General features: G+C 56.4%; 4 protein-coding genes across 4 annotated transcripts; 2 read left to right on the top strand and 2 right to left on the bottom strand.

Moving 5' to 3' along the window:
- Positions 1-234: 234 nt before the first annotated feature.
- Positions 235-2,958, bottom strand: B0H64DRAFT_195302 (uncharacterized protein). The gene is made up of 9 exons (XM_062799155.1): positions 2,907-2,958; positions 2,652-2,687; positions 1,598-2,495; positions 1,459-1,549; positions 1,314-1,403; positions 1,169-1,260; positions 855-1,112; positions 706-801; positions 235-645 (listed from the first exon to the last, which is right to left on the bottom strand). The coding sequence occupies exons 3-9, from the start codon at positions 2,485-2,487 to the stop codon at positions 510-512; spliced, it is 1,653 nt and encodes a 550-aa protein (XP_062658305.1). The 5' UTR covers positions 2,488-2,495; positions 2,652-2,687; positions 2,907-2,958; the 3' UTR covers positions 235-509.
- Positions 2,959-6,261: 3,303 nt separating this feature from the next.
- B0H64DRAFT_325991 (uncharacterized protein) lies at positions 6,262-8,457 on the bottom strand (the record flags this gene model as incomplete). Its single annotated transcript, XM_062800719.1, has 3 exons — positions 6,262-6,279; positions 6,335-6,613; positions 6,676-8,457. The coding sequence occupies 3 exons, from the start codon at positions 8,455-8,457 to the stop codon at positions 6,262-6,264; spliced, it is 2,079 nt and encodes a 692-aa protein (XP_062658304.1).
- A 2,558-nt stretch (positions 8,458-11,015) lies between these two features.
- Positions 11,016-19,706, top strand: B0H64DRAFT_362374 (cell morphogenesis N-terminal-domain-containing protein). Its single transcript, XM_062801764.1, has 2 exons — positions 11,016-11,153; positions 11,451-19,706. The coding sequence occupies exons 1-2, from the start codon at positions 11,150-11,152 to the stop codon at positions 19,643-19,645; spliced, it is 8,199 nt and encodes a 2,732-aa protein (XP_062658303.1). The 5' UTR covers positions 11,016-11,149; the 3' UTR covers positions 19,646-19,706.
- Positions 19,707-20,711: 1,005 nt separating this feature from the next.
- B0H64DRAFT_324064 (Lon protease C-terminal proteolytic domain-containing protein) lies at positions 20,712-24,059 on the top strand (the record flags this gene model as incomplete). Its single annotated transcript, XM_062800640.1, has 2 exons — positions 20,712-23,285; positions 23,454-24,059. The coding sequence occupies 2 exons, from the start codon at positions 20,712-20,714 to the stop codon at positions 24,057-24,059; spliced, it is 3,180 nt and encodes a 1,059-aa protein (XP_062658302.1).
- Between the last annotated feature and the right edge of the window lie 1,878 nt (positions 24,060-25,937).

Genomic DNA, 25,937 nt, shown 5'->3' with positions numbered 1-25,937 from the left:
ATTTGTCACGTTTAATTCCCCTGAATGACCCCGAGCGTGTCAGAGCCTAAATTGTCACCCGCCGACTCGTAACGGCTTGTTCCAGCACTCATCGAGCACGCACAACACAAAGTCGCGCGATTCCCTCCATTCGATCGATACTACTATGCTGGGATTTCATCATCGAAGTCCAAGCCCCCATAAAAGAAATGGAAAAGAGTATTTTGTTGTGGCTGCCCGTCCCACGCCCTCCACTACCGACTAAGAGTCCGTCCCTAAGATTATTCTATCCCAGTTCGACATAGTAGAGAAGTTCATTATGTGAGCTGACAACCACTTTGCCCCGAACCCGAGTCGCGCCCGTCCGAGGCCATTGTGACCATAGCAAAAAAAGCGAGATGACGATAGTGAAGTATCCGATATCGTTGCGACAAACCTTTGAGATAAGGAAAGTCTGGTGGCCCAACAAAAGTCCTACACTGCCCCAACAACTCCTCAACATAAGGTTAGGGCGAAGCATCAACGGCCATCTAGGCCTTCTCCGCCTTGACGGTGGGTGATGACTGAGTGCTGCCCTTGTTGGCAGTTGGGGAGTCAACAACGGTGGCACCGTCGCCACCCAAGCCGTCATCAGAGGATACCGTTCCGGGCACCGAGATGCTCTGCCTGAAAGGATATTAGTAGGGATGCTCGGAAAGCTGCCCATCACACTGGTGCTGATCATACTTGGGGGTGTGTCCCATGCTCTGGCCCATCATTGAGCCTGCACTCGCGCTGCTTCCCAGGTTGGTACGGATGGAAGGCACGCGGGGCGCGAAGAGGCTGGTCACAAGTCAGTTTCAAACTCAATCTTCCATGGCACGGAAACGACTTACCCGTTAGCTCCCAAGTCGGGACGGCGGTTCCAAGGGGCAGGGCTGTATATGCTTGGATGGATTCCAACATCAGCTGTGCCATAAGCACCAATGTTGTACTCATTGGTGCGGAACTGGCGCCGTTCGGCAGTGATGCGCTTGAGCTCCTTCTGGGCCGGCGTATCCGCATAGCGAACCTGCATCAACATCCCCTCTTCTCCAATGGAAGCTCCGTGGTACTTCTTTATGATGTCCTCACATTCATCGCGCGTCTCGAAACTGTTCCGCGTGTTAGTTTGCTATGGTCAAGCTTGAAGCACGGGTCCCCTACTCACCGAGCGAAACCGACACCACGACTGTTGCCCATGCTGTCACGGAGAATTTTGCTGGAGACTACATGATAGCCGGCAAAGATCGCATTCAGCTCCTGGCACAAATATTAGTCGACAGTAACTCCAAGTCTCGTCCGAAACAACTCACCGATTCGTTCAGGCGCTTAGGCAGGTTGGACAAGTACAGGTTGGTAGACAACTCGTCACCCTCGGCCTTGAGCCTCGCGTTGAAGCTCTCCTGTCTCAAAGTCAGTACTAAATACATGGACGGGGCATAGAGGGATAAATCTTACCCGAGCGAAGCCAACCTCATACCCAAGATGATAAAAGCCTCGGATGCACTTCTCGGAGTCACGGACGTCTGCGAACTTGGCAAAGCCAAATCTAAAATAATGTCAGCCGGTTTCACGCGGAATTCAGAACAAGACATACCCTTTGCAAGCCCCAGTCGAAGTGTCGATGATGGCCTTGCTCTGCTCGACCTTACCGAAGCGAGACGCATATCTATGCAGGAGCTCGTCGTCGGTGGTGGGATGGAGCCCGCGAATGTAGACATTGCGGTTTCCATGAATCCTATTCTCTAGGCACTGCTCTATCGACTTGGTGTGGCTGGGTGGCGTGAATACGGCGGGTACGGCCTCCGGAATGGGCGGGTTCTGCTTGAGGAGCTCCAGGAGACTCTCATCGATGGGCTGAGGAGCTTTGGGTGCGACGACCTGCTCTGGGGAAGGGGTCGTGTAGCTCGAGCGGAAAACCGCGATCCTCGAAGCGTTGCCGCGCTCCGACGCACTGCCGAAGAAGGGAGTCGCCGGGGTCGACTCAGTGGTAGAATACGAGCCACGGCGATTATCCAGACCAGGAACCTCGCTGCTGCGGTCAGCGTAAGATGCTACTCGGCCTGGTGTGTAAGGCATGGCATGGTATGGAACGGGCAGTGGAGCAAATCCGCTCTGGGCCGGATATTGGCCAGAGACTCCAAATGAATAAGCCGCCTCGTGCGGCATGCCGACATGGACCGGAACCGGATAGCCCTGGTAGGCGACAGGCTGCTCCTGAGGGCCACAATAAGCATGGTGAGCCTGGATCTGCGACATAGTTGAAGCGGTGGGCATGCCAGGACCGGCCGGGAGAGCCAGCGTCCTAAACTGGTTAACCACAGCGCCGATGGCATCCGAGTGGTGACCCATATGCTGTCCATGGGAAGCCTGATTGTCATGATGGGGCCCGTGGCCCATTTGAGCGCTCAGGTATGCAGGATAAGATGCGTGGCGATGGTTTCCAGTGTCCGAAGACATGGCAGCGCCGGCGCGATAGTGAGTCATGGTACAAGCTATAATCAGCGATTAGCCTCGGTGTTATGGTGATGCTATTCAACGGAAGTAGAAAATAAGGACGGCCGACTCAAATCGCCGGCAGATAAAACACATCGAGGTCGGAGGGGCGGTTGCAGTGGGAGTGCTGGAAAGAGGGTGCTTGCGGTACACACCTTTTCGGTTGCTCGTTTCTTGACAAATGAGTACTTCTGTAGAACGGTTTGTCAATACAAAAAGCCAAGTGATAATGGGGGCAGGCTGTTGATGGGTGGGTGAAGCTAGAAGAGATAGAGGAGCGGAGAAGAATGGGAGAGGAGGATAAACGTAGAAAGACCCGATCAAGGAAGGGTTTTCAAGACCTTCGGGCAAGGAAAAAAAAGACCGTGATTTGGAAGTAAGGGGAACCGTGTTTTGACGCGTTGACTTACCTCCAAAATCGACCCTGACCGATTGTCGTAGGATCACAGAGATGTAAGTATCGACAACAAGAAACCGAGGCACTCGATGACGGCGATGTTAGTACCAAAGAGTCGAATGCAAGCGAGTGATGGTGGAGGTAAGAAGATAGATCGAGCTATCAGCAAGATGAATGGAAGAGACTGCGGTGGTTGATTTGGGACGGGGAGGGAGTGTTGATGCTGTAATGATCGGAAGCAGAATCCACGACAGTCCAAAATGATGGGGTTTGGGTGTGCAGAGGAGAGAGGATTTTAAAGCACAGTGGCTCAAGTGCAAGCGCTCTTGCCACCTTCCAGCGGGGACCAGACGAGCAGCCCGGTGAGGAGGGGAATTTGGAAGGCGCGCTGGTTGATGCTGCCCGGACCTGCCCACCTAGACAGTGCTGCCCAAACCGGTTACTCGAGGTTACCCACTGCTGCCGCAGTAAACCTGCCCAACTTTGAAGACCAGATTGTGGAGATTCTCACGGTAGGCAGGGTGAAACTTGTGCACTTGATGAATGCTAACAGGGAGGGAAGGCAAGAAACCATACAGTCGAAAGAAATGCTGCCGAACTTACCTGCTGAGCTCGAGCTGACAACCCAAATGAACGATCGGGGTACGATGATGGCCCCTTCTACAATATGCTTGGCCGGTAAATTGCAAGTAGAGGCTTCCAAAAGTCGTTAGAGTGCAGTGGTTCTACACAGTAAGTTGATCCCGGCGATTTGGTAAGGTAATGGATCAGAAGAAAGTCAAGAAGGAACGACGGCACAAGGCCAAGTCGGTGCTCCTCGTTATCGGCGAACCTACCCTAGAACTGTTCGGCCGGAGGAAGGAGCGGGTTCCTAGGTGGGCAGTAAATGATGCAAGTTCGAGTGACTCTGCCCAGCCTCGAACGCCCAAGGTACCGTGGGTGACGTGCTCTTGACTGCCCGGGATACCATGGAACTGCCGGAACCTATCCTGCCCGATGGCCTTTCCCCTGCACCTGTGGGAACAGGCAGAAACTTCAAGCTGACGGCCACTTATTTTCCGCAATGGGTTCTCACCGCGGTTGAAATGGATCTCGTCCGTTTTGTTGCTTGCCCGGGTTGCTAGAAGCCAGTTGCGTCCCGTGTCCTCCGCTTGCCCAGTTTATGGAGCTCCTGCCTGCTTCACCGCTGGAAATGATGTAGAGGTTCGTAAAAAAACTGAACTGATACGAGATCAGACAAAACCAGGACGTTATCCTAGTTCTCACTGTGCGGGACGGTCAAGCTCATCCAATACAGGCCGACTTCCAGACTTGATGTGGGAATAAGGTTGTTGAGAGATGCCGTCAAGGGGCACCAATGATCACGAAAGTGCGTTTTGCATTAACCCGGCCTTGTGACGGTGTGGTGGTGTCGGATAAGTGATCTGTGCAGCCTCAGTCAGCATGCTGCTGGTTGATGTTTTCTGGTGGGAATAACCTCGCCGTTCCCACCCGCAAAGACCCCTTGCTCCTTGTCCTTCAGTGACTCGCGATTGAAGTGGTCGATGGAATGGCAAAGGTAAAGGTCCACGTCAAGAGGCGCTTTATGCTAGGTATGTTCACGATCCTAAAGCTTATGGCTAAGCGAATACTTGATAACAATGCTGGGATAGAGATACTTGGAGTGGAAGAAGAAGAACCTAGCACCGAAGGACGACGAACCGCCCTTCGCCAACACGGACATCAAGCCCCTTTAATATCCAAGATGGGCGAATGCCACCCGCAACCTCAAAAGCCGCACATCCCAAAAGGCGCGGGCCGACGGGAGAAGCTGCAACTAAGCGCCTCACGCCAGAGACAAGTTCGTCTTTTGTTGGGCGGGGGCTGGTACCGTATCCGAAGAAGAGGCGAGACACCTTCAGCCCACGATCGCCACGGGAGGCTTTCCGACCGGGCGGTTACATAACGAACCACGGAATGGGAGCACGGAAAGCGGGATGAGAAGGTGAACAGCCAGCTCGATCCAAGACACGGGCATGATCGCCATGCCGTCCCCCCTCGAGCTTTCTACATATGTACACCATCGGTAATGTGCTGATTGGCGTGAAGGGGAAGAAGAAGGAAGCCCCTTGCTTGAGCTGCCCACTTTGGGAATATGGCGCTGCGATGGCGTACGAACAAAGGTAAAGGTGGCCATGCACGACGACAGACTGGGATTGGAGAAGGTGATACCGCAGCAGCGCCGTCGTCGCTTCAGTCGTTTGGCCCGACCCAGGGAGGTAGGAGGTACATACCTGCACAGTCAGGTAGGGACCCGAGAGGCAAGTGGTTGTTTCCGTAGGCGTGGCTCTCGATCGTTGAAGCTATTGGCTAGTGTAACTAATCGGAAGGTATGTCTCAGATCAGAACGCCAAATTCTCCGCTGGTTTCCGCCCTCTTCGCGTGATGACAGCACGCAGTGGACAGCAGGGCTTTTGACGAACTTGCAACCGATTACTACATCGTTGGCAGGTGGATGTCGACTGCTGCCGAAGGTGTAGGCTGCGTCTGATTCGGGGGAGCCTTTGCTTTTGGCACCTATATTGATGGTGTGGCTTCAGCAAAGGCAGCAGCAACAGGGTTGGAATACATCTCCCGTTCTATATTTTTCTCTTTTTTTCTACTTTTCTTTTTGAAAACCTCGCTCCCCAACACGTGTGGTTTAACACAGGCCACCATGTCGAAATAAAATGAATAGAGTGAAAAATGGTGGTTGACTTCATCGTAACCACTGGCCAGTAGTTGCGCCGTTACCCGACTTGCCGGCGGGCAACATTGTGGTCAAGGCCAAGAAGGGAACAAAACTCCGAGACAGACACCGGGGAAACATGCAGCCAGGTCTGTTCGCAGCAGCAAGGGTGTCCCAAGATCCCGACTTTTGAACGGGAGATCCCCGCTCGGGAAGGTCGGAAAAGGGAAACGAATGTGGGAGCGGGATTTGGAGAAGGGACTTGGAGAACAACCTCTCTCGCGGCGGGGCCAGCCACAGGTCGGGACTGTGGAACCATACACAAGACATTGCCTGCTGCCTTGGTCAAGGGCGGACGGAACACAGATTACATAGGCAGGCAGATAGATCTGGTTAAAATAATCTCATTCATGTCGTAGTACGGAGAAGAGCTATAAGCACATGCGTCCTCGAAGGGATGATGCCAAACCTAATGGGGGTGTACAGGAGGGAAGAAAAGACACATTATTCTAAAAAGCTGGCCGACAGCGAAACCGATGCAGCATGAACAAAACTCCCATCTATCCCAGAAGTAACCGATGCTGAATTGCTAACGCTGCCCTGACCTTAGCGCCGTCGCTGTTTACACAGTGGCATAAATCCCACTGATAAGCATATTCGTTTAGGACCAAACGTCCTCCTATTTCGACACATTAGCAACTAGTTCGGCGTAGATTGCAAGACTCGAAACGTACCTGGTACTGGTTCGTCGCCCGCATCTGCTTGACGACCTCCTCAGCCTTTTCTTCCGGGATGCCGCGCTCCCCACAGAGAATCTGCGCCAGGACGGTGTTGACTTCGCGAGCCATGTTGGCGGCGTCACCGCAGACATAGAAATATGCCTTCTGTCGCAACAACTCGTTGACCTCCTTGGCGCGCTCCTTCAACCGGTGCTGGACGTAGACCTTCTTGGACCCCTCACGAGAGAAGGCGAGGACAATCTCGAACTTGTCACCAAGCACCTGCTTAGCTTCCTGCGGAGAGGGTTAGCAAAATTATGTCTTTGCGGGCCAAGGGAAAAAGATTTAGGACGCACCTCCCACTCGTCCTTGTACAAAAAGTCCTCGGCCGACTTCCGGCAGCCAAAGAAGAGGATGGTCTTGCCAACAGTCTGGCCGTTCTCAACCATCTTCTTCCTTTCACGGACGAAACCTCTGAACGGGGCGACACCGGTACCGGGACCGACCATGATCACCGGTCTTGTGGGGTCCGAGGGAAGCTTGAAGTTGGAGTGGCGGACGTGAACCGGAACGTGGATGCCGTCGAATCTGTTGCGGGGTCCCGTAATCTCGTACGTCAGGCCGAAAGGGCTGGGGTTCGGGTCGCCGTTCTGCTTCTCCTTGAGAGCCAGGAGATAGTTTGTCGCGACACCCCTGAAAGGGTCGCCGCGGCCCGGGAGGTTTTGCGATTCGACCACTGCGGTAATGGAGATCAACTTGGGCTGCTCCAGAGAGGAAGACGAGATGGAGTAGTAGCGGGGCTGCAGCTTGGTGACGCCTTCGATGAGAGCGGAAAACGGAACGTTGTCCCACTTCTTGCCCTTGCTCACAACCGCGAGGAGACGAGCGATGTTGAGACAATGAGCATTAACCTTGGAGTGGAAGTAGTCCTTGTCGCTGCCGAGCTTGGTCATCTCGGCCTTGGACTCGTCGTCGGGCGCGAACGCGGCGAGAGTGGCGATGAATTGGCGAGAGACTGGAGCACAGATTTCCATGTGGTAACGGGCGACGGCGTCGAAGGTGGTCGGGGTTGGGAAAGGCACCTTGGCAGTCGGTTCGAGGGCCTTGACGCTGATGACATTGTGGCGCTTGCTGGTGAGACCGAAGACGTCCAAGAAACGGTCGACCTCCTCGCCGGCGTTGGTAGGCCAGACCGCAATGTGATCACCGGTCTGATAGCTCAGGTTGGAGCCACTGATATCGACTTCCATGTGTAGGCAGTTGCGGTCTTTGACGTTGAACAGCTCGGAGGACTTCTGAATGGGGGCAATGTACGGGTTGTGGGCGTTGAAGGGGCCCTTGGGGGTTCCATCGAGGTGCGTCTTGTTGGGCTCGCCGACGTAGACTTCGGGCGCGTCGCGAGTAAGACCCTCCCTGTCGGTGATACCAAAGATCGGCTCGTAAACGGCCTCGCGCTCCTCCAGACCCATCTTTTCAGCCAGAGCGGTCCACATGGGGTCCTTCCAAGCCAAGAAGTCCTCCTCCATGGTGCCGGCGCCGTCGTCGCCCTCGCCGGCCTCTCCGATGCGATGGGCGCCGGCGGCCTTCAGAGCCTTGTCAACGTTGCGGACCATTGAGTTGTAGTGTTCGTACGTGTTGTTGCCCAGGCCGAATGCGACGTAGTTCAGGTTGCCAAGAGGGGGGTCGTTGTCGAGGGTGAAGGATGCGCTCTCGCCGGTGATGAACTCGGTGAAGTCGACAGCGTTATCCGTGGGTTCGCCCTCGCCGTATGTGGCCAGCACGAACATGACGACCTTGTCGCTGGGGACAGCATCCAGGTTGTCGTAGTCGTAGTCCTCCAAATCAGCGACCATGGTCTCGAGGCCGAAGCGGCTCTTGCCCTCCTTTGCTAGTCTCGACGCGTAATCCTCAGCGGTACCCGTTTGTGAGCCGTAGAAGATGATGCAATTTTTGCCGGATTCCTCCATCTTCTCGACGATGTCGCGAGTCTTACCCGCTTTGGCGCCATTGGCACCGGCGAAGGAGCTCGCATACGGGTCTTTGGTGACGGCCCAGTATTTCCCTTTGGTGAAGTAGGCCACCGTCCCGAGGAAGATGGCAGCCAGGACGATGACGTCCAGAGTGTCGAGTTCAGCCATGGCGACAAGGAAGAAGGAGAATCTCGTCGGATTCGGGACGCGCCGAGCTGCACGAATCCGTGACGGACAAGCGTCAAATCAGAACACAGGAGCACTTGTTAGCGGCGAGAGAGATGCGGCCAGTGAAGTCCGTCTCTCTAAGAACAACATTCACCGTCCCCGAAGACCGAAGCTGAGATGGGTTCGCGGGAAAACGTTAGCCGTAAAAATGGATACGGCCCGATCGGCGTGGCGTCGCCAAAAGTTGAAGCCGAAGCAGACGGACAACGGATCCAAGCGGCGGAGAAAAAAAGAGAAGAAGTGCGGGCGTCGCGGGATTGCACGTCGCCACGCGCAATTGGAGAAAAAGAGAAGGCGAGGACACAACCGGCGAAAGTGCGCGGGAATGTGGAGAGAAAGAGAAGGAGGAGGCGGAAAGCGCGAAGGAAAAGGGGGTTGAGGTCAAGAAGATCTGGAAATTTCAACTAGGATCCGCGGCCGCCTTCGCAGCGGACTTATCGACAGAAAGCCACACCGCACATGCAACCCATGGACCCTCGTCCGGGCGGTCTCGCGCTCCGTGGCACCACCGTCAGCCCGGCAAGTTTGCCAAGCATAGCCTGCTTAACCTGCAGCCCTTTGCGCAGAGGGGGCCTGGGACCTGCAGGGGATTGTTTGACCCCATAATTACTCGATACAGGAATTTGTACGAGTATTCTGTACCTAACCGAGCTAACTCACTGTCAGGTTGGAGGGGTTTCTCGGTAGGTTGTTTCCACGCAAGTAGAACTTCTCTCCTACCTACCTAAGTAACTACATACCTATCGGCATAATATAGAAAACATTTGACCGTGGCACAGAGGCGGGGCAATCATGGTCATGTTTCAATCCAATACCTATACATAAAAGTTTTACCTACTCAGCGAACATTTATAATTACGGAACTCCTCACGATGGCTGGAGTCTTGTCCTGTACTGGTATGCGAGATGGAAGCCGAATACGACTCCGAATGTCTGGCGTTTGAGTTTCTAAATGAACTGTGCGACTACATAGATTGACTCCACTGGCATGCGAAAAGTCCCCGGTCGTGCCTTCGGCCATATCCCAGGCTTTCTCAGCTACAGACATGAGCCATGGTATACGTAATCCAGACGGTCAGATAATCAATATGCATGCCAGGGTTTTATTTACCTTATTCGTACGGATACCTCCCTCGTTTTCCGGTAGGGCAGTTATGCTGAGGCGGACAGACTGCTCTCTCCGTTGGCCTATTCGGTGGTGTTCACCCTGCCCGAATGAGATGGAAGCCGCAGCCCCCACCTTCCTTACCCCGAACCCCATCAGCTCAACCGCCCAGGGGCGGGCCGTCCACTCATTCCAGTTGATTCGATGGCTCGGTTGGAGAGAAGCCGACCCTTGCCTGGAACTCCCGTCTCCCGCACACTTTATACAATCCAACGTTCCATCTCGATTCGCCAGCGGCCTGGGGGGCGACAGAGCGGGGCAGCAAATGCCAAGCAGCCTGGAAGTCCGGAAGGAAGCCGCTCGGTTGAGAATTTACTGCAGTAGCTTGGCCGCGCTTTCGGCTCGAGAACAACGCAGCGAAAAGAGAAGCCGCTCCGCAACAACTCCGACCTGCGGCAGAGGTTAGCGGGGCATGCGGCATCGCAGCCGAACGACCGCAAACTGCCCCCCGTTTCGGCCGAGAGTTGCCTTGTTGTTACATGGATATTTACTGCGCAAAGCTCGGTATCATGGCCTCGTCGAGGCTTGAGATCGTCGGCTTAAATGCGCATTTCATAAGACCGGCGCCTCAGTAACGTGATAATTACACCGGGAGAAAGAGAGAGAGGCACCCGAGAATCCGGGATCATCCCGGGCGTGGCCCCACGGCAAGACTGCTCGGGAGTCGACTCTTGCCTTCATGTTCATCCCACAGGAACGGACCTAGGAGAGGTGGAGCAGGTTGCGACTCGGGTGCTCAGACATGAGGTCACCTGCGCCATGCGCTTCCTCCAGGCCACATGAACTTGACATCATGTTGAGGAGCATCATGCCGAGGAGGTAGCCGTCTGCATCATGCACCATTGGGATTCATTTGATAAACTCGTTCGGCCGGAATAATACTGTGTTTTGTGCCAGCTGTTTGTTTGCTCTGAGAGCCGACGACGCCACTGTTTAACTCGGTCCTGACGTTGGCCAACTGTGTTTGGGTAACCGGTGCTTTCGTCTTGGGTACACGAGGATTTCCAGGTTGTCCAAATGCTTGACAAGCCCATACATCCACAACCAATATTGCCCTGATGCTTCAGCTTCCAGGCTAGTGTGGTGTCCTTTCTGTGCACGTAGCATGCCCATGCTTGTACAAGTCGCTCTCTGTGAACTCTCCGTCGATGTCAAAATGTCAAGAGGGCAAACCGGGGTCATCTGGAGATGGCGCGTTGATTGGCCAACTACGATGACCCCGGGTAGTGGTGGGGTCGAGCCGTCAGGATGCCCATTGGCTAGCAGCGTTGGGCCCCTGAAGAGCCTCCCTTGCTCGGCGGGCAGCACCTCGACGTCTCGAAGCGCGCGCCGAGTCAAAAGTTAAACAGAACTTTGGCGTTGTGCTCGTTCTTGCAACCGCATCCCTCTTGTACTTTGCTGTCGAGATCCTGCGATATCGTGATTACAAACTATTAGGAGGATCATGCGAGTCGTGACCTCTGAACAATGGGTGAGTCGCGAATGCATTTTATTTGATTTATTTTTTTCTTTGGTCGCCTCCCTGCAAACCGATCGAATCCCCGAAACTTCAGACGATACATCCAATCCATCCCCTCCTCCCCCCTCCTTCTTGGAGCCTTGTGACGCCGCCACCCGGGCCGAGTCGCTCGCTAATATCGCCGCCGCCTCCGTCTCCGTGCGGTTTAACTGTACTCCACATGGCTTTACGCTCGCCGCGATTAGAATGCAGCTAGTCATGATCGGGGGAGCCCATGTTTCGCAGACCTTGCCGTACTGACCAGAGCAGCTCCGTCTCAGACGACGTTGCCAGATCACGAGCCCTTGAAGTTCTCGCCTCGCACGGTTTCTCGACTCGACGAGGAGGATGAAGACGACTGGCAAAAGACGATACGCCCCGTAGCCTTGGGCTCTCGAAGTGTCGCCCACTCGCGCGAGTCGTCCATAGAAAAGCTTCAGCGCCCCGACCTCATCACACAGCTGCCGCCGCCTCGATCGCATGTGCCGTCGCGGAGCGCTCTCGGGGGAGTCATAGAGCGCGTCGTGGACCCAAAAGCATCCACCTACGGACACCACCGACAGACATCCATCGTCCATGGCATTGGGATTCATCATTCTAGGAACGGGAGCCTCGCTAGTTCCTCTTCTAGCCCTCTTAGCCCGCAGATGATTGCTGCGGCTGGGGCTGGCCTTACGCCGGACAGGGCAGAAATGCACTCTTTTCCCCGCCTCGACAGCGATGCTGCTTCGCTAGGGCAACGACCACCAACCGCCCTCTCCGGGACCACCCTCGCGTCGATGCCCAACAATGTTCCCGAAAGGTCCTCCTCAGCCGCGGCCGGCGAGATTGGTGGTGGTCAGATGCCGGTGCGAGGGAAGATGGAGAGGAGGCATAGTGGCAAGTCTCGCCGCGACCACGCACCCCACCATTCGCACTCTTCGCGCCACCACAAAGACGAGCAGAAAACAGTTGGCGAGTACGCCCTCCATGTCTTGTTCACGTCTTTCATCGCACAGGCAGAGGAGAAGTTGAACGAATGCATCACGGTCCCGTTCGAGCCGGAGCCACACGTAGAGCAGATATGCGGACCCGGAAGAGACCCTGGCTTCGATCAGCTCATCGTTGCCCTCGGTCACATCGCTAAGCAGAAACCTAGACCGCTGATTGACTCGATGATGCTCTGGAGAAAAAGCAAGAGCGATGCGGCCAACGAGGCCCGAACCCAACTCCAGCAGTCGCGGATCTACCCTCCTCCCGGACCGCTGCAGAGGCGTAACACAGAGCCGATGCAGCCGGCCGTGGGGGGCGCCGCGCCAGACGGTCACCCGGGCGGCCAGATGTCGCTAGCTGCAAAGCAGGAATACGTTGCCCAGGCCGAGCGTCGCTCAACCGTCTCCATCTACGTGCTCTGCCGCGTCCTTCTCGAGGTGTGGACGCAGAGCACGCTGGCTTCCATCACTCCCGAAATGGAGGACAAGCTCGAGAACATCATATTCGGGCAGCTGAAGATTTCCGATACCGAGCAACTGATGGTTTCGCCGCTAAAACTATCCAATTGGAACCTCTTTGCCCAGCTCATGGGTGTCATGAGCGAGATCAGCTTCACCACCGTGACCGACCGCTTCGCTGCCGATCTCGACCGCTCGTTGCAAGAGCTGAATGCTAAGGGACCGGCCTCGTCGCCTCGGGATCTCGAGAACAAGATGGAGCTCGTGCTAGGAGGGATGAAGCATCTCCGCATAAAGACCTCCCCAGAGGATGCCTGGGACCGGTCTTGTGAGTTCCTGGCCTCCCTCGGGAAGCTGTTCAGCCGGTCCCACGGCCCCAAGGTAAAATCAGCCTTCTGCCAGGTCCTCGAGATGCTCGTGCTTCCCATAGCCGCCAAGGCGACCAACAGCGACATTGCCCATCCGAAGTGGAACGAAGTGTTGGCTATCGTTGGACCCCGGCTGGCGCAAATGTTTGTTAAGCCGCGCCACTGGCAGTGCACCTTTCCCCTGACCGCTACCATGTTGTGCGTTTCTCCGCCCGATACGTTTGTTAGTCAGTGGTTGCAGTTGATCTACCCGCTACAGCCGCGGCTCAAGGACCGTTCCACCCGGCCGCTCTGCTTGCAGGTTATCTCGAGACTCGTGTGGACCTATCTCTACCGCGCCAACGACAGCTCCTCGGGCATGACCAGGAGGCTGGACGAAATCTTGAAGACCGTTCTCCCTAATGCTAAGAGGGCCTTGATTGCCACAGATACTGCCATCATCGACCCTCTCATCCAGATCATCCGATTCATTGGTTATAAACACCCGGAATACTGTTTCCGAACCATCATCTTCCCTCTAGTCAATGCCGATCTCTTCACATCGACGAACAGGGAGCTCAAGATCGAGCAGCTTGACCCAGACCGGATCGTCGTGGGGATTCGGGCCTTCCTCACAATCATGTCGGATCTTGAAAAGGGCGACAAGGGCCGGCCTCCATTTCCGCAGTCGTATGCCCCCCCGCCTCCCTTTCCCGAGCGTGTGCCCCCGACGTCACCCGTTTTCGGTTCACCGCATGACCTTCCCTCCGTTGCCTGGGCGGCCCTGTCGGGCGGCGAGAGACTGTCCAAGCCAGTCTCGGTCTCCGCACTCTCCGAGAATGTCAGGGACTACTACTCCCGATTCTGCGAGATCCTCGGCAAGATCAGCATCATCTGCGACAACACATTTGGCGGACAGGCTGCCCTCGACGAGAAATTTGACAAGATGGAAAAGTTCAACAGCCCGGGACCCAAAACACCCATCACCGACACCTTCAACTTCTCGCGCCGGGACGACCACCCTAGCCCTCATGACCAGAAACAAGCCTTCTACGAACTCCTTCATGTCGCCGTTCAGGCCCTCCCGCGGTGTCTGTCATCCGACATACCCTTCAACACCCTCATCAACCTTCTCTGCACCGGAACGGCGCATGTCCAACACAACATCGCAGAGTCGTCTGCGCAGTCGCTCAAGGCCATTGCCCGCCAGTCACACGCTCATCAAGTAACAATGGGGTTTGCCCGCTTCATCTTCAACTTTGATGACCGCTACTCTACCATGTCGGATGGGGGTATGCTAGGACCGGGGCACATCGAGAAGACTCTCAAGCTATACATCGAGCTCCTCCACATCTGGATCGAGGAGATCAAACAGAAAACCAAGAATGCCGCAGATGAGAGCGGCGAATCCAGCGTCGCTGACAAGAGGAGCATCAAACTCGACTTGTCCAGTGTCTGGGCAGAGGTCGACCAAGTGGAAGCACACGGACTGTTCTTCCTTTGTTCCCAGTCTCGAAGTGTGCGGTACTACGCCGTTAACGTTCTGCGCCTGATCACCGAGTTTGATGCGGTCCTGAGGAAGCCTAGCGGTCGCGAGAAGGACACACCAAGGCTCATCGACATTCTTGAAAATGACTCGATGCAGGTCATGAGTTTCAACGACGAGCAGCTCTCCGTAGCTGAGCGGAGCAGGCTGCAGCGGGGGATGCAAAACACGAACAGTCAAGGGGCCCTGATCGAGCTCTGCACCAGCGAAGTTTCGTACGACACCACACTGTGGTTCAAGATTTTCCCCAACTTCATTCGTATCGCCTTCGACAAGTGTCCGTTCGCCATCACGCTAAGTCGCGATCTCATTTGCGAGAGGATACTTCAGCTGTACAAGGTCATCACGGTGCTGTCGGAGCCGCCGCGTGAACACCGAGGGCAGTTTTATGCAGAACCTAGCAGTGCTCGCATGACGGGGAAGACCCCGACGACACATCCGGGTGTCGTGATTGAGCAGTGGAAGCTCTACCTCGTTTTCGCCTGCACCACCCTGGCGGATCCTGGTAGCGCTCAACCCAGCGGAGCACAGAACGGTCAGCATGGGCGAACGGGATCCAAGTCATCTTCAGCGGCTGAAAAGATTGGTTCGGCAAGAACGCTCTTCAAGTACCTCAACCCGATGCTTTCTGCCTCATCCGCGCCCATTCGGGAGGCGGTTGTCATAGCTATGGGGTCCATCAACATCCACATTTACCGCACGCTGCTCGAAGAGCTTCAAGGGCAGGTGTCCCGCTGCAACGATGATGCACGGCAACGCATTCACCAGCGTACCAACAGCAGTCCGCGGCGCAACCGGAAGATGGACATCCTGCGAACCGAAATCACGCATGTGTACAAGCTCACGTCCCATTTCCTGCGTGACCCTCAGGTCTACCAAGACGACTGGGTTCTGAACAATCTAGTGGCATATACCAAGGATCTGAAGATCTTCCTAATGGACGGCGAAGTTCAAATGGATTGGGAGTTCCAAAAACTGCGACGGCACTACTGCGGACTCATGGAGGAGCTTTTCGAAGGAATTAATCGAACAAACGACCCGTCTCGGTGGATGACATTCGAAGCTCGGAAATCAGCGTTCGCCCTAATGGAGGACTGGTGCGGTTTCTCCCCCAACCAGCCACAGATACGGCAAAGAGAGAACAATATGAGACAATCCGTGATCGACCAGAAGACCGCGGGCGAGCGAGGCACCGTGACGGCAGCCATGGAAATCGAGAAAAGAAATCTGCGCACGGCAGCCCTGAGCGCCATGGGGGCGCTCTGTGGCGGGCCCATCAGCGCCACCACCGAGAGCGGCGCGTCCCTCCAGTTCGACGTTCGAAGGATGCTGGCCTGGATCGAGGCCATCTTCAATTCGGGGAGTGACCGCATGAACGTGATTGGTAAGATGGCACTCAAGAACCTGATAGTCCACAATCAGGAATACCCCTATCTTCTCGAGCATTGCATCTCGAGATGTTACCTCGCCGAGGCCCCGAAGATGCTGGAGAGCTACTTCGGTGCGGTGACAGAAGTGCTGCAAGAGCATCTCGACTACCCTATTCCGTTTTGGAAGCTCCTCGGCCTTTGCCTATTCATGCTGGGCAATGACCAGAGTACGATCAGGTCGCAAGGCGCCCATCTCTTGAAAGCGCTCGAGGAACGACAGCCGCAACCCCGAAGCTCCAAGATCCAGGATTTTGACATCAGCATATCGGACAAAACCAAGGCGGTCTATAAACTGGCTCAATTTGAAATATCCAAGCGACTGGCAAAACAACACACGGAGCTGGCTTTCCACATTTTCTCCGAGTTCACGTTCTATTTCAAGGACCAGCAAGCCGGTGCCCAGAGGAACGTGATCGCCGTTATCCTCCCTTGGATCCAAGCCGTCGAGCTCAAGGTCGATCCAAACGGCGGGCCCATTGCACAATCATATGTCCTCCTAGCCAACCTACTCGAAATCACGATCAAATCTAGCGCGGCTCTGCACAACGAGGTACAGGCGCTCTGGCAAGCGTTGGCCACGGGGCCACATCCCGGAAACGTGCGGCTTGTCCTGGACTTTATCATGTCCTTGTGCCTAGAGCGGCGAGAGCAGAATTTTGTCGAGTACGCGAAACAAATCGTCGTCTTCCTCGCAAGCACAAACAGCACACCGGGAAACCGGGTGATTGAGTTCCTGCTGCTTCAGATCACCCCCAAGGCTATGGTGCCTAACGAGAAGCGGGAGGCAATCCCCCCTCCGCCCGACATCAACGTGCTTCCCTACTGCGCGGACCTCTCGGAAGCTCTCCCCATCGGCACCAAGCAAGCTGGATTCTCTCTTGGTCAGCTATCTCTCATCCTGCTAGTTGACCTCATGGTGGCGCCCGTCAGCCTCGCCGCGGACAACGTCCCGGTTCTGCTGCAGGTGGTCACCGTTCTCTGGGATCATTACACGCCGCTTGTTCAGGAGCAGGCCCGGGAAATGCTGGTGCATCTCATTCACGAGCTCGTCATCTCCAATATTGACGACAACACGCCGGCAGCCACCAAGCAGTGGATCGAGAGTTTGATCGATGCCATCCGACGCCACGACAGGTCTGTTGTGTGGGGCTACGAAGACAGCAACGGAAAGGTGGATGGTCACGACAACAAGGTGCCTCCGAGCATGGAATATCTCACGGCCGAGGTGGTCAAGACGTTTGAGCTCACTTTCCCCGGCATCAAAGATCAATGGGGCAGGCTCTCACTTACCTGGGCGACTTCCTGTCCAGTTAGGCACCTTGCCTGCCGGTCCTTCCAAATATTCAGGTGCATCCTGACATCACTCGATCAGTACATGCTCGGAGACATGCTCGCCCGTCTGTCCAACACCATCGCCGACGAAGACACAGAGATCCAGACGTTCTCGATGGAAATCCTTACCACGCTCAAAACACTGATTGTGAAGGTCGATGCCGACAAGCTTCTAGCTCTCCCTCAACTCTTTTGGACCACCTGCGCCTGCCTCGAGTCCATCAACGAGTGTGAATTCCTTGAAGGAGTCGAGATGCTTAACGAGTTCCTCAACAAGCTGGACTTCCACTCCCCCACCGTACGGCGGCTGCTATACGATGGCCAACCGTCCAAGTGGGATGGGCCTTTTGAGGGGCTGCAGCCCTTGCTGTATAAGGGTCTGCGGTCGTCGACTTGTTACGACTTGACGCTGAAAACTCTCGAGAAGCTCATCCAGCTGCCCAGCGACGCGTTGGTCGGCGATGACAGTCGTCTATTCTTCACCGTCATTGCCAACCTCCCCCGCTTCTTACACACCATCGACCAGCAGTTCCTCGACCGCGGGGTTGTGCAGACAGCCGAAACTCTCATGGCGGCGGCAGACGAGCAGGGTTTGACGAGCGTGTCTGTGGTACTGGATAATTATCTGGGAGCTAAATATCCTACTGGGAGCGACTTCGCGACGCAAATGATCGAGGCGCTCAGGGAGCGGTTTTTGCCCACACTGGACTGCCAAATGATCACCATGCTAATGGGGTTCCTCACCAATGGGACTTCATGGGTGAAGATCAAGACGATGCGAATTCTACGCGTGATCATCCCCGAGGTGGACATGAAGAAACCGGAGATTGCCAGCCACGGCTCCGACATGATCTCGCCCCTCCTGCGACTGCTGCAGACGGAGTATTGCATGGAGGCGCTAGAGGTACTAGACAACATCATGACCATGTCTGGGTCATCTATGGACAAGCACCACCTCCGCATGAGCATGACGCGGCCGACATCGAAGGCGGTCAGAAAGGAGTATGAGCGCACGCAGAGCCTCTTCGGCATCCCGGAGCCGTCAGGATGGGCGATTCCTATACCTGCGCGCAAGACAGACTCGACACGGGCCAATATTCATGCTGCGTTCTACATGTGTCAGAGTGACGAGGGGGTTGTCGCGCAGCCGGACATGACACCCGAAGTGGAGTTCCACACGGACGACTTCCCCTACGGGTTCTTCCCTGGTTCGTTTGACAGGGCGGACACGATGATGTCGGACGACGGGCGAGTCGACGCGCCCATGGGAGACCTTTTCTCCAAGCTCGACAGCCTGGACGACTTCTTCGATGACGTGTCAACCAGCCCACCAAGCGACGGCCGATCGTCGCGGACGGTGACTGAGTTCTCCCCGGACACGTTTGATTCTGGCGCGCAGCTCTACGACGAGCAGATCCTCCCAATCCTGCACCAGGCATCCAATAACAGCAGCACGTCGTTCCAGAACGGATTCGCAGACCGACCCATCTTCATGCCGCGCGAAGGGGGCGGGAACCCAGGAACGGCCAACAACACGATGAACCCAGGCGCCTTTAACGTCGGCGTCGGCGGCGGCGGCGGCGGCGGCACACCCAATAACAATAACCATAACCACAGCCACAGCCACCAAAACAACGGCAACAACAACACCACCAACAACTCCAACAACGGCAACAACATCGTCACCACCACCATCACCCCGCCCAACCGGCCCGGCCTGCACGCGCGCTCCATCACCTCCCCCTCCGCGCCCGCATCCTACCACGCACAACTAGCCGCAACATCATCATCAACAAGCGACTTCACGTCGGACGACGAGTTCCCCGAGGACGTCTTCTCGGACGGCGACGACGAGCGGCCCAGCACGGCCAACGGCGACGGGTCCGGCGGCGGCGGCAGCGGCAGCGGCGGCAGCGGTAGCGGCTCCGGCGGCTCCTTCTTTCTCGAGAACGTCATCCGCCCCCTCACCCAGGGCACCCGCTCCCGCATGCGCCGCATGACGGGCGGGCGGTCGCGTGATGGTGGGTTTCCGTTTCATCCTTCACCGCAGCAGGCGCAGTTGCAGTTGTATGTGGGGCAGGGTGGTGGTGGTGCTTCTGGTCAAGGTGGGCAAGGTGGGCAAGGTGGTCAGGGTGGCCAGAGTGGTCAGGGTGGTGGGCAGGGTGGGCAGGGTCAGGGGCTGTATCAGTACCAGCTCAGCCCGGCGTCGTCGGTTACGGTGACGTCTCCGTCGACTGCGGGTGGCGGGCCCGGGTCGCTGTCGGCTTCGCCTCAGCAGCAATCATCGTCGCAGCAAGGGCAGCAGCAGCAACAGCAGCAAGGACAGCAGGGTGGCGCGAGGATGAAGGGGACGGGGGAGTTTTTGCAGTTGGGGCATTGAGTGAGGGTGTGATGTTGTTTTTTGTCTGGCTTTTCTCATATCGTCTTGAACTTGAAGGGGGGAAGGGATAGGGGTGGGTTGGGGTGGGTGGGTGTTGGGGGGGGAAGGGTAATGTTGCATGGCATGTATGGCGTCTCCATGTTGAATGTTTACTGTGTAGTTGATGGGGTTGTATAACGTGACAACATTGGACGGCACGTTTTGCATGGTTGCTCATCGCTTTGGGAGTTGTTGTGGGCGGCGAGGCGGCGTCTTGTCGGTGTACAATGTCCGGGGGGGTCGTTAACATGCTCCATGTTTTTGTCAGGGGCTCGGTCAGGGGTAATGGTAGTCAGTTGGGAATAGGTGTGAGGATGAGTTGAGATGCGAGGCTATTATTATCTCTTAATGGGATGAGTAACTGACTGTTCTGAGTGTAATTTGTATTTTGGGATAAATAGGGGTTCGTGCACTTGATTAATCCTATCAACGTGCTTGCTTTACTGAATGTCAACAATCACAATCACTATCACAATCACATGGCGCGAAGCAGACCGCCGGGTGCATGGGCTTGGCAGGCCCCTGGGCATCGTGGATTGTGGGGCTGTCATCCCCCTCCCGAGGCCGGGGTTCTTGCCGCCGGCAATTGGGTCCCGGCGCCCCGGTGCTTTGTCCGCCACCCAGTGCCCGTCGCCAATCGCGTGAGCCTCGGCAGAAGAAGCCCCATGCTCTTTCGCGCCGACGACCAACAATGACAAGCTGCCTTCCTTCTTGCCTTGGCTGAACTGCCACTACTTCACCGGCTTTCTTTGAGCTTCGATGATGGGTTTGAGTCCCAACCTTGGATTGAGAAACTGCAACAAATACAATAATACAACAATTAACTAAAAAGAAACATTCCGCATTCCTTGCATTAATAACCCAACGCCGATTAAATACCGAATAACTACCTACCTGCTTCCTCTTTCCCCCAAACCAACAAACCAACAAAACCAACAACTCCTCTCGACCCGACCGGAGTCGCGCATCGCATTGCATCCTATCGCATCTGCAGCGCGACTGCAAAACCACCAACCACGACTCGAAAATGGTCCGTACACAAACAGCGACTCTCCCGGTCATCACACTGCCCCGCGACAGCGTGCTCCTACCGGGGGTCGTCCAACGAGTCGCCGTTTCTTTCAACCGTCCCGACATCGCTTCCTTACTCGCCGCCGTCTACACCCGCGCTGCTTCCAAGACACCGAATGGCCGTATCGACACCGTCCCGATTGTCTGCATCCCCCTCGCATCCCCTCTAATCGGCCCCGACGGACAACTCCTGATCGAAGATGCCGAGAACCCCGCTCCCGCACCTGACCGGGCTGATGTCGACCCGGCAAAAGCCACCAAGGCCGACCTCTTCGGCTGGGGCGTCGCAGCAAAGATAACTGGCGTGGAGGGGCGCGGCACGGGGGAGTTCACACTGCTAGTCGAGGGTGTTACCCGTGTGAAGGTGGATAAGATTTACAATGACAAGGCATACTTGGAGGGCAAAGTGGTATACTTCCAGGAAGAGGGCAGCCGTCCCGACGCGACCCTCGAGGAGCTCTTCCAGCACCTGAAACTCCTGTCGAGGGAGCTCGTTGCCATCCTCAGGCTGTCATCCGTCCTCCCACGGTCAAGCGGCACCCCCGGGCTGTCGCCCTTGCTCGCCCGCCGGCTCGACCTCTTCATTACGAGGCAGAAGGAGCCGGGCTCTCTTGCCGACTTCATGGCCAACATCGTCGAGAGCTCCTACGAGGAGAAGCTGCAGGTTCTGGCCCTGCTAGACGTGAAGGAGCGCGTTTCCAAAGTTATCGAGCTGCTCGACCGCCAAGTCGGCAACATCAAGAACAGCATTAAAATCATGTCCGTTACCACCACGACACTACCCTTCGACTCGGACCCGAGCAAGAAAGATAACGACGGGATAATCAGACCAAACAAGTCAAGGCAAGCCAAATTCCGCACCCCCGGGGCGGGCATGCTGCCACCTTCGGGATTCGCGGGCAAGTCCGGTGGTGACCCCGAAGAGGAGGGGGAGGAAGAACCGAATGAGTTAGACGAGCTGCAAAAGAAACTCGATGATGCAAAACTGTCCCCAGAGGCCGCTAAGGTCGCCGACAGGGAGATCAAGCGTCTGAAAAAGATCCACCCCGCCCAAGCCGAGTATGCCATCACGCGGACGTACCTCGAGACACTGGCCGAGATTCCCTGGACGACCACCACCGATGACCGCCTGGGACCTCAAACCCTCTCCAGGGCGCGGAAGCAGTTGGACGACGACCACTATGGGCTCGAGAATGTCAAGAAGCGCCTCTTGGAATACCTTGCCGTCCTCAGGCTGAAGCAGTCCATCAACGATGATGTCGATGCGCAGATCAAGAAGGCCGAGGAGGAGATTGGTGCAGTCGAGACAGCGAGCAAAGAGGAGAAAACGGAAGTTCCCGCACCGGACCCAAGCGCAGATGAGAGAATTAAGGCCAGCGGCGCCAAGTTGGAGGTCCTGAGAAGCAGGCGTATGGTGGACAAGTCGCCGATTCTGCTGCTTATTGGGCCCCCGGGTGTCGGGAAAACTAGTCTCGCGCGGTCAGTAGCCATTGCGCTGGGGAGGAAGTTCCATCGCATCTCGCTGGGTGGTGTCAGGGATGAAGCAGAGATTCGGGGCCACCGCCGTACCTATGTTGCCGCCATGCCCGGTCTCATCGTCCAGGGCCTAAAGAAAGTGGGCGTGGCCAACCCCGTCTTCCTGCTCGACGAGATCGACAAGGTGGGCGGCTCCAGCGTGCACGGGGACCCGTCAGCAGCGATGTTGGAGGTGCTTGACCCCGAGCAGAATAACTCCTTCACGGACCACTACGTCAACATCCCTATCGATCTGAGCAAGGTCATGTTCATCGCCACGGCGAACAGCCTCGACACGATCCCGCCGCCCCTGCTCGACCGCATGGAGACCATCTACCTCCCCGGCTACACTACGCTAGAGAAGCGCCATATTGCGATGCAGCACTTGGTGCCCAAGCAGATCCGTGTGAATGGGTTGAGCGAGGACCAGGTCGTGTTCACGGAGGAGGTCGTTTCCAAGATCATCGAGTCCTACACCCGCGAAGCAGGTGTCCGCAATCTCGAACGCGAAATCTCCTCAGTGCTCCGCGGCAAGGCAGTCGAGTTCGCCGACGCTAAAGACGCGGGCCACCCAGAGAAATACAACCCACGCCTCAGTACCGATGACCTGGAGCGATTCCTCGGCATCGAAAAGTTCGAAGAAGAGATCGCCGAGAAGACCAGTAGGCCGGGTATTGTCACCGGTCTCGTGGCATACAGCTCCGGCGGCAACGGCAGCATCCTCTTCATCGAGGTGGCCGACATGCCAGGCACCGGTACGGTGCAGCTCACGGGCAAGCTGGGCGACGTCCTGAAGGAGAGCGTCGAGGTGGCTCTGACGTGGGTGAAGGCGCATGCCTACGAGTTGGGCCTGACGCAAGGCCCGGCCGAGAACATCATGAAGGACCGGAGCATCCACGTGCACTGCCCGTCGGGCTCCATTCCCAAAGACGGGCCCAGCAGCGGCATCTCGCAGGCCATCGCGCTGATCTCCCTGTTCTCGGGGAAAGCGGTGCCGCCCACCATGGCCATGACCGTAAGTGAACCCCCCCCCCCCCCCCCCCCCCCCCTCCCTCCGCAACAACCCTTACGTCCGTTCCAACCCCTCCCCTTTTTCCCACATACACACACGCACGCACACACACACACGCACACACAGACAGATCGCGGTAAGCTAACACAAGCGTTTCACAACACACCACAGGGCGAAATTTCCCTACGCGGACGCATCACCGCCGTCGGCGGGATCAAGGAGAAGCTGATCGGCGCCCTGCGCGCCGGCGTCAAGACGGTGCTGCTGCCGGCCCAGAACCGCAAGGACGTGAAGGACCTGCCCCAGGAGGTCAAGGACGGCCTTGAGATTGTTCATGTTAGGTATGTTCCAAGTTCGCAAAATTTTGGGTTTGGGGTTGGGTTCGGTTTTGTGTTGTTGGTTGTCTCACTGAGCCCGCGCCCCGCTTCCTCCGTCCGGCCTTTCTTGCCCCCGAAATTGAATCAAGGGGACACAAAGCGAGGAAAGAGGGGGGGGGGGTGGGTATGCTCGGTTCTGTTCAAGTTGGAGAAACATGGACACAGAGACAGGGAAAATAAGGAGAGAGAGTGTGTGTGCTGGCTGCTTTTGCTAACACCAACGTTCTCTACAGCCACATCTGGGAAGCCATGCGCCGCGTCTGGCCCGAGGCTCGCTGGCCGGGTGATCAAGACCATCCGGACGTCCAGAGCCGCCTGTGAGGTGGCTGGCCGGTCGATGGGTAGTGAGTTTGGGGCGGTGGGGGTTGATGGGACCGGGGAGATCGAGAAGATGACATGATCGAGATGATCGAGATGCGTGTGAGACTCGGGGGAAAGTGATTTCCCTGGAGAGTGCGGTTTTCGATGCCCTTTCTTCATTTCGTTTCGTTTCGGCTCGCCTCGTTCCTCTCCCTCCATTCCCCCCTTTTTCCGGCAGGCGGAGACATACATACACTCTCACGCGCCGGCAGACGGGGGGTAGACACCCATCCCATGCTGTGGGACTGTGTGGCCGGCCGGGCGGCGGCTGGCGCTGTTGTACCGCATACAGCTTTTGACTACCTGGGGATGCCCCCCCTAGTGGCAGCATGGGGGAGGAGTGTCCAGGCGAGGGCAGGAATCAGGTGTTGGTAGCGCGCGGTGTGCGTCTAGCCGTTTATGGGTCTGTCCCGGTTGGCTTCCCGGCTTGCTTCCCCGCCTTGCGTGGTGTTGCAGGTTGAGGCAGGGGGGCCAGTGGTCGTGTGGGATATATTACTTGCCTGGTCGCCGCGCGAGACATGCAGGAGGATACAGCTATGTCTCGGTGTGTGGTGGGTGGCCAGCCAGGGCAAGGCCCGGGGATAAAGGGTTGGGTGTGGCGTGGTAGGTAGCTGGCCGGGTTGCGCAGCAAAAGCTGTGGCTATTCCCTTGATTGCATGTCTTGCGGTAGTTTTGTTTTTTTACAGTGTTGTTTGTCGGAGGGTGCATAGCAGGTTGTGTCGTTTTGAATTTTGTTGTCTCTTGTTTTACCCCCTCTCCATTCCCATAGGAAACAGTTTTGGGTCATTCTACAGGATCTCCTCTCCCTCTTCCCAAGTGCAGAGCACAACTAGAGCATGATCCCCCGTACCACTCCCGCCCTCCCAATCTCATAGCAGCATGTGCCTCCCCTACTATTCCCCCACGAGGTAGGTAGCGAGCCAGCCCTAAACCACCCTCCTAAACCACCCCCCCCCAACGCAACGCAAACCCAACGCAACCTCAACCCGGCGCGAAACGCCCGACTCGACTGATCACCCACCCACCACACTACACACATCCCTTACCTTCCCTCTCCCCCAACCGTCATGTCTCGGAAACCCTCACCCCCCCCCCCAACCCGCGGCCGCGCCACCGTCGCACCAGATCTTGTGTGCCGTCGGTCTTGTGTTGCCGTCCACGCCGAGGCCCGCGGTAGCCTGCATGCGCTCCCCCCCCCCCCCCACCTCCCCATGCATCATATCATCATCATATCATATGCAATGCGGGCGGGCGTGCATATTGTGTGCATGTGTGCATGTGTGCATGCATATGATTATGATGATGATGATGATGATGCCACCCCCTTTTTTTCTCGCTCCCGGTTTCCGAGAGCCGAGGGTTGGGTTGTGTTGTGTTGTTAGGTTTTAAGGTTGGTGTGGTTTGGGTGGGGGGTTGACTGATGGGGACTTGGTTACCGTGGGTGGTGGCTGAATGGTGGTTGGTTATGAGTTGATTCGTTTGTTGGTTTGGTTCTGAGGGGGGGTGTGTGTGTTTTGTGTCACTAAGAAGATGCGAAGGTTTGGGGGTTATACGTCACTCGTTTACGCAGGAAGATCAAGATAGCCGGCTCTACATGAGGGGATAATGCAGGATTTGGATGGGGGGAGGGGGTGCGTTTACTCACGTCGAGTTACTTGGACAGAAGGGGAAACGGGAAAGGGGGTAGGAAAGGGGGAATACAGTGGGCGGACACACGATGCTGAGTATAGTTCCACGTTGGGGGCAGGGAAAAATATCCCGATTAGTGGGGATCTAGTCTGTTCTCAGTATTACTGTGTACCCAGCTGCGGAGGATCACTTTTGTGGTGGTATGGCAGTTTACTCGGGACACGAGATTATATTCATGTGGCTAGCATTCCTCTTCCTACTCTCCTTATGACCCCTTGCCCTTGACCGT

Source organism: Chaetomium fimeti, assembly GCF_033439085.1.
Source record: "Chaetomium fimeti strain CBS 168.71 chromosome Unknown B0H64scaffold_5, whole genome shotgun sequence".
NCBI lineage: Eukaryota > Fungi > Ascomycota > Sordariomycetes > Sordariales > Chaetomiaceae > Chaetomium > Chaetomium fimeti.
The sequence above is the reverse complement of the archived record's forward strand: the minus strand, read 5'-3'. Positions and strand labels throughout refer to the sequence as shown.

What these genes read in the sequence shown, in the direction of transcription:
- B0H64DRAFT_195302 (XM_062799155.1), bottom strand. Translation starts at nt 2,487, where the DNA reads ATGACTCACTATCGCGCCGGCGCTGCCATGTCTTCGGACACTGGAAAC. An exon ending in CGTGGTGTCGGTTTCGCTCG is followed by an intron (nt 1,113 to 1,168) that starts GTGAGTAGGGGA and finishes CACGCGGAACAG; the next exon opens with TTTCGAGACGCGCGATGAAT. An exon ending in CCCGACTTGGGAGCTAACGG is followed by an intron (nt 802 to 854) that starts GTAAGTCGTTTC and finishes ACTTGTGACCAG; the next exon opens with CCTCTTCGCGCCCCGCGTGC.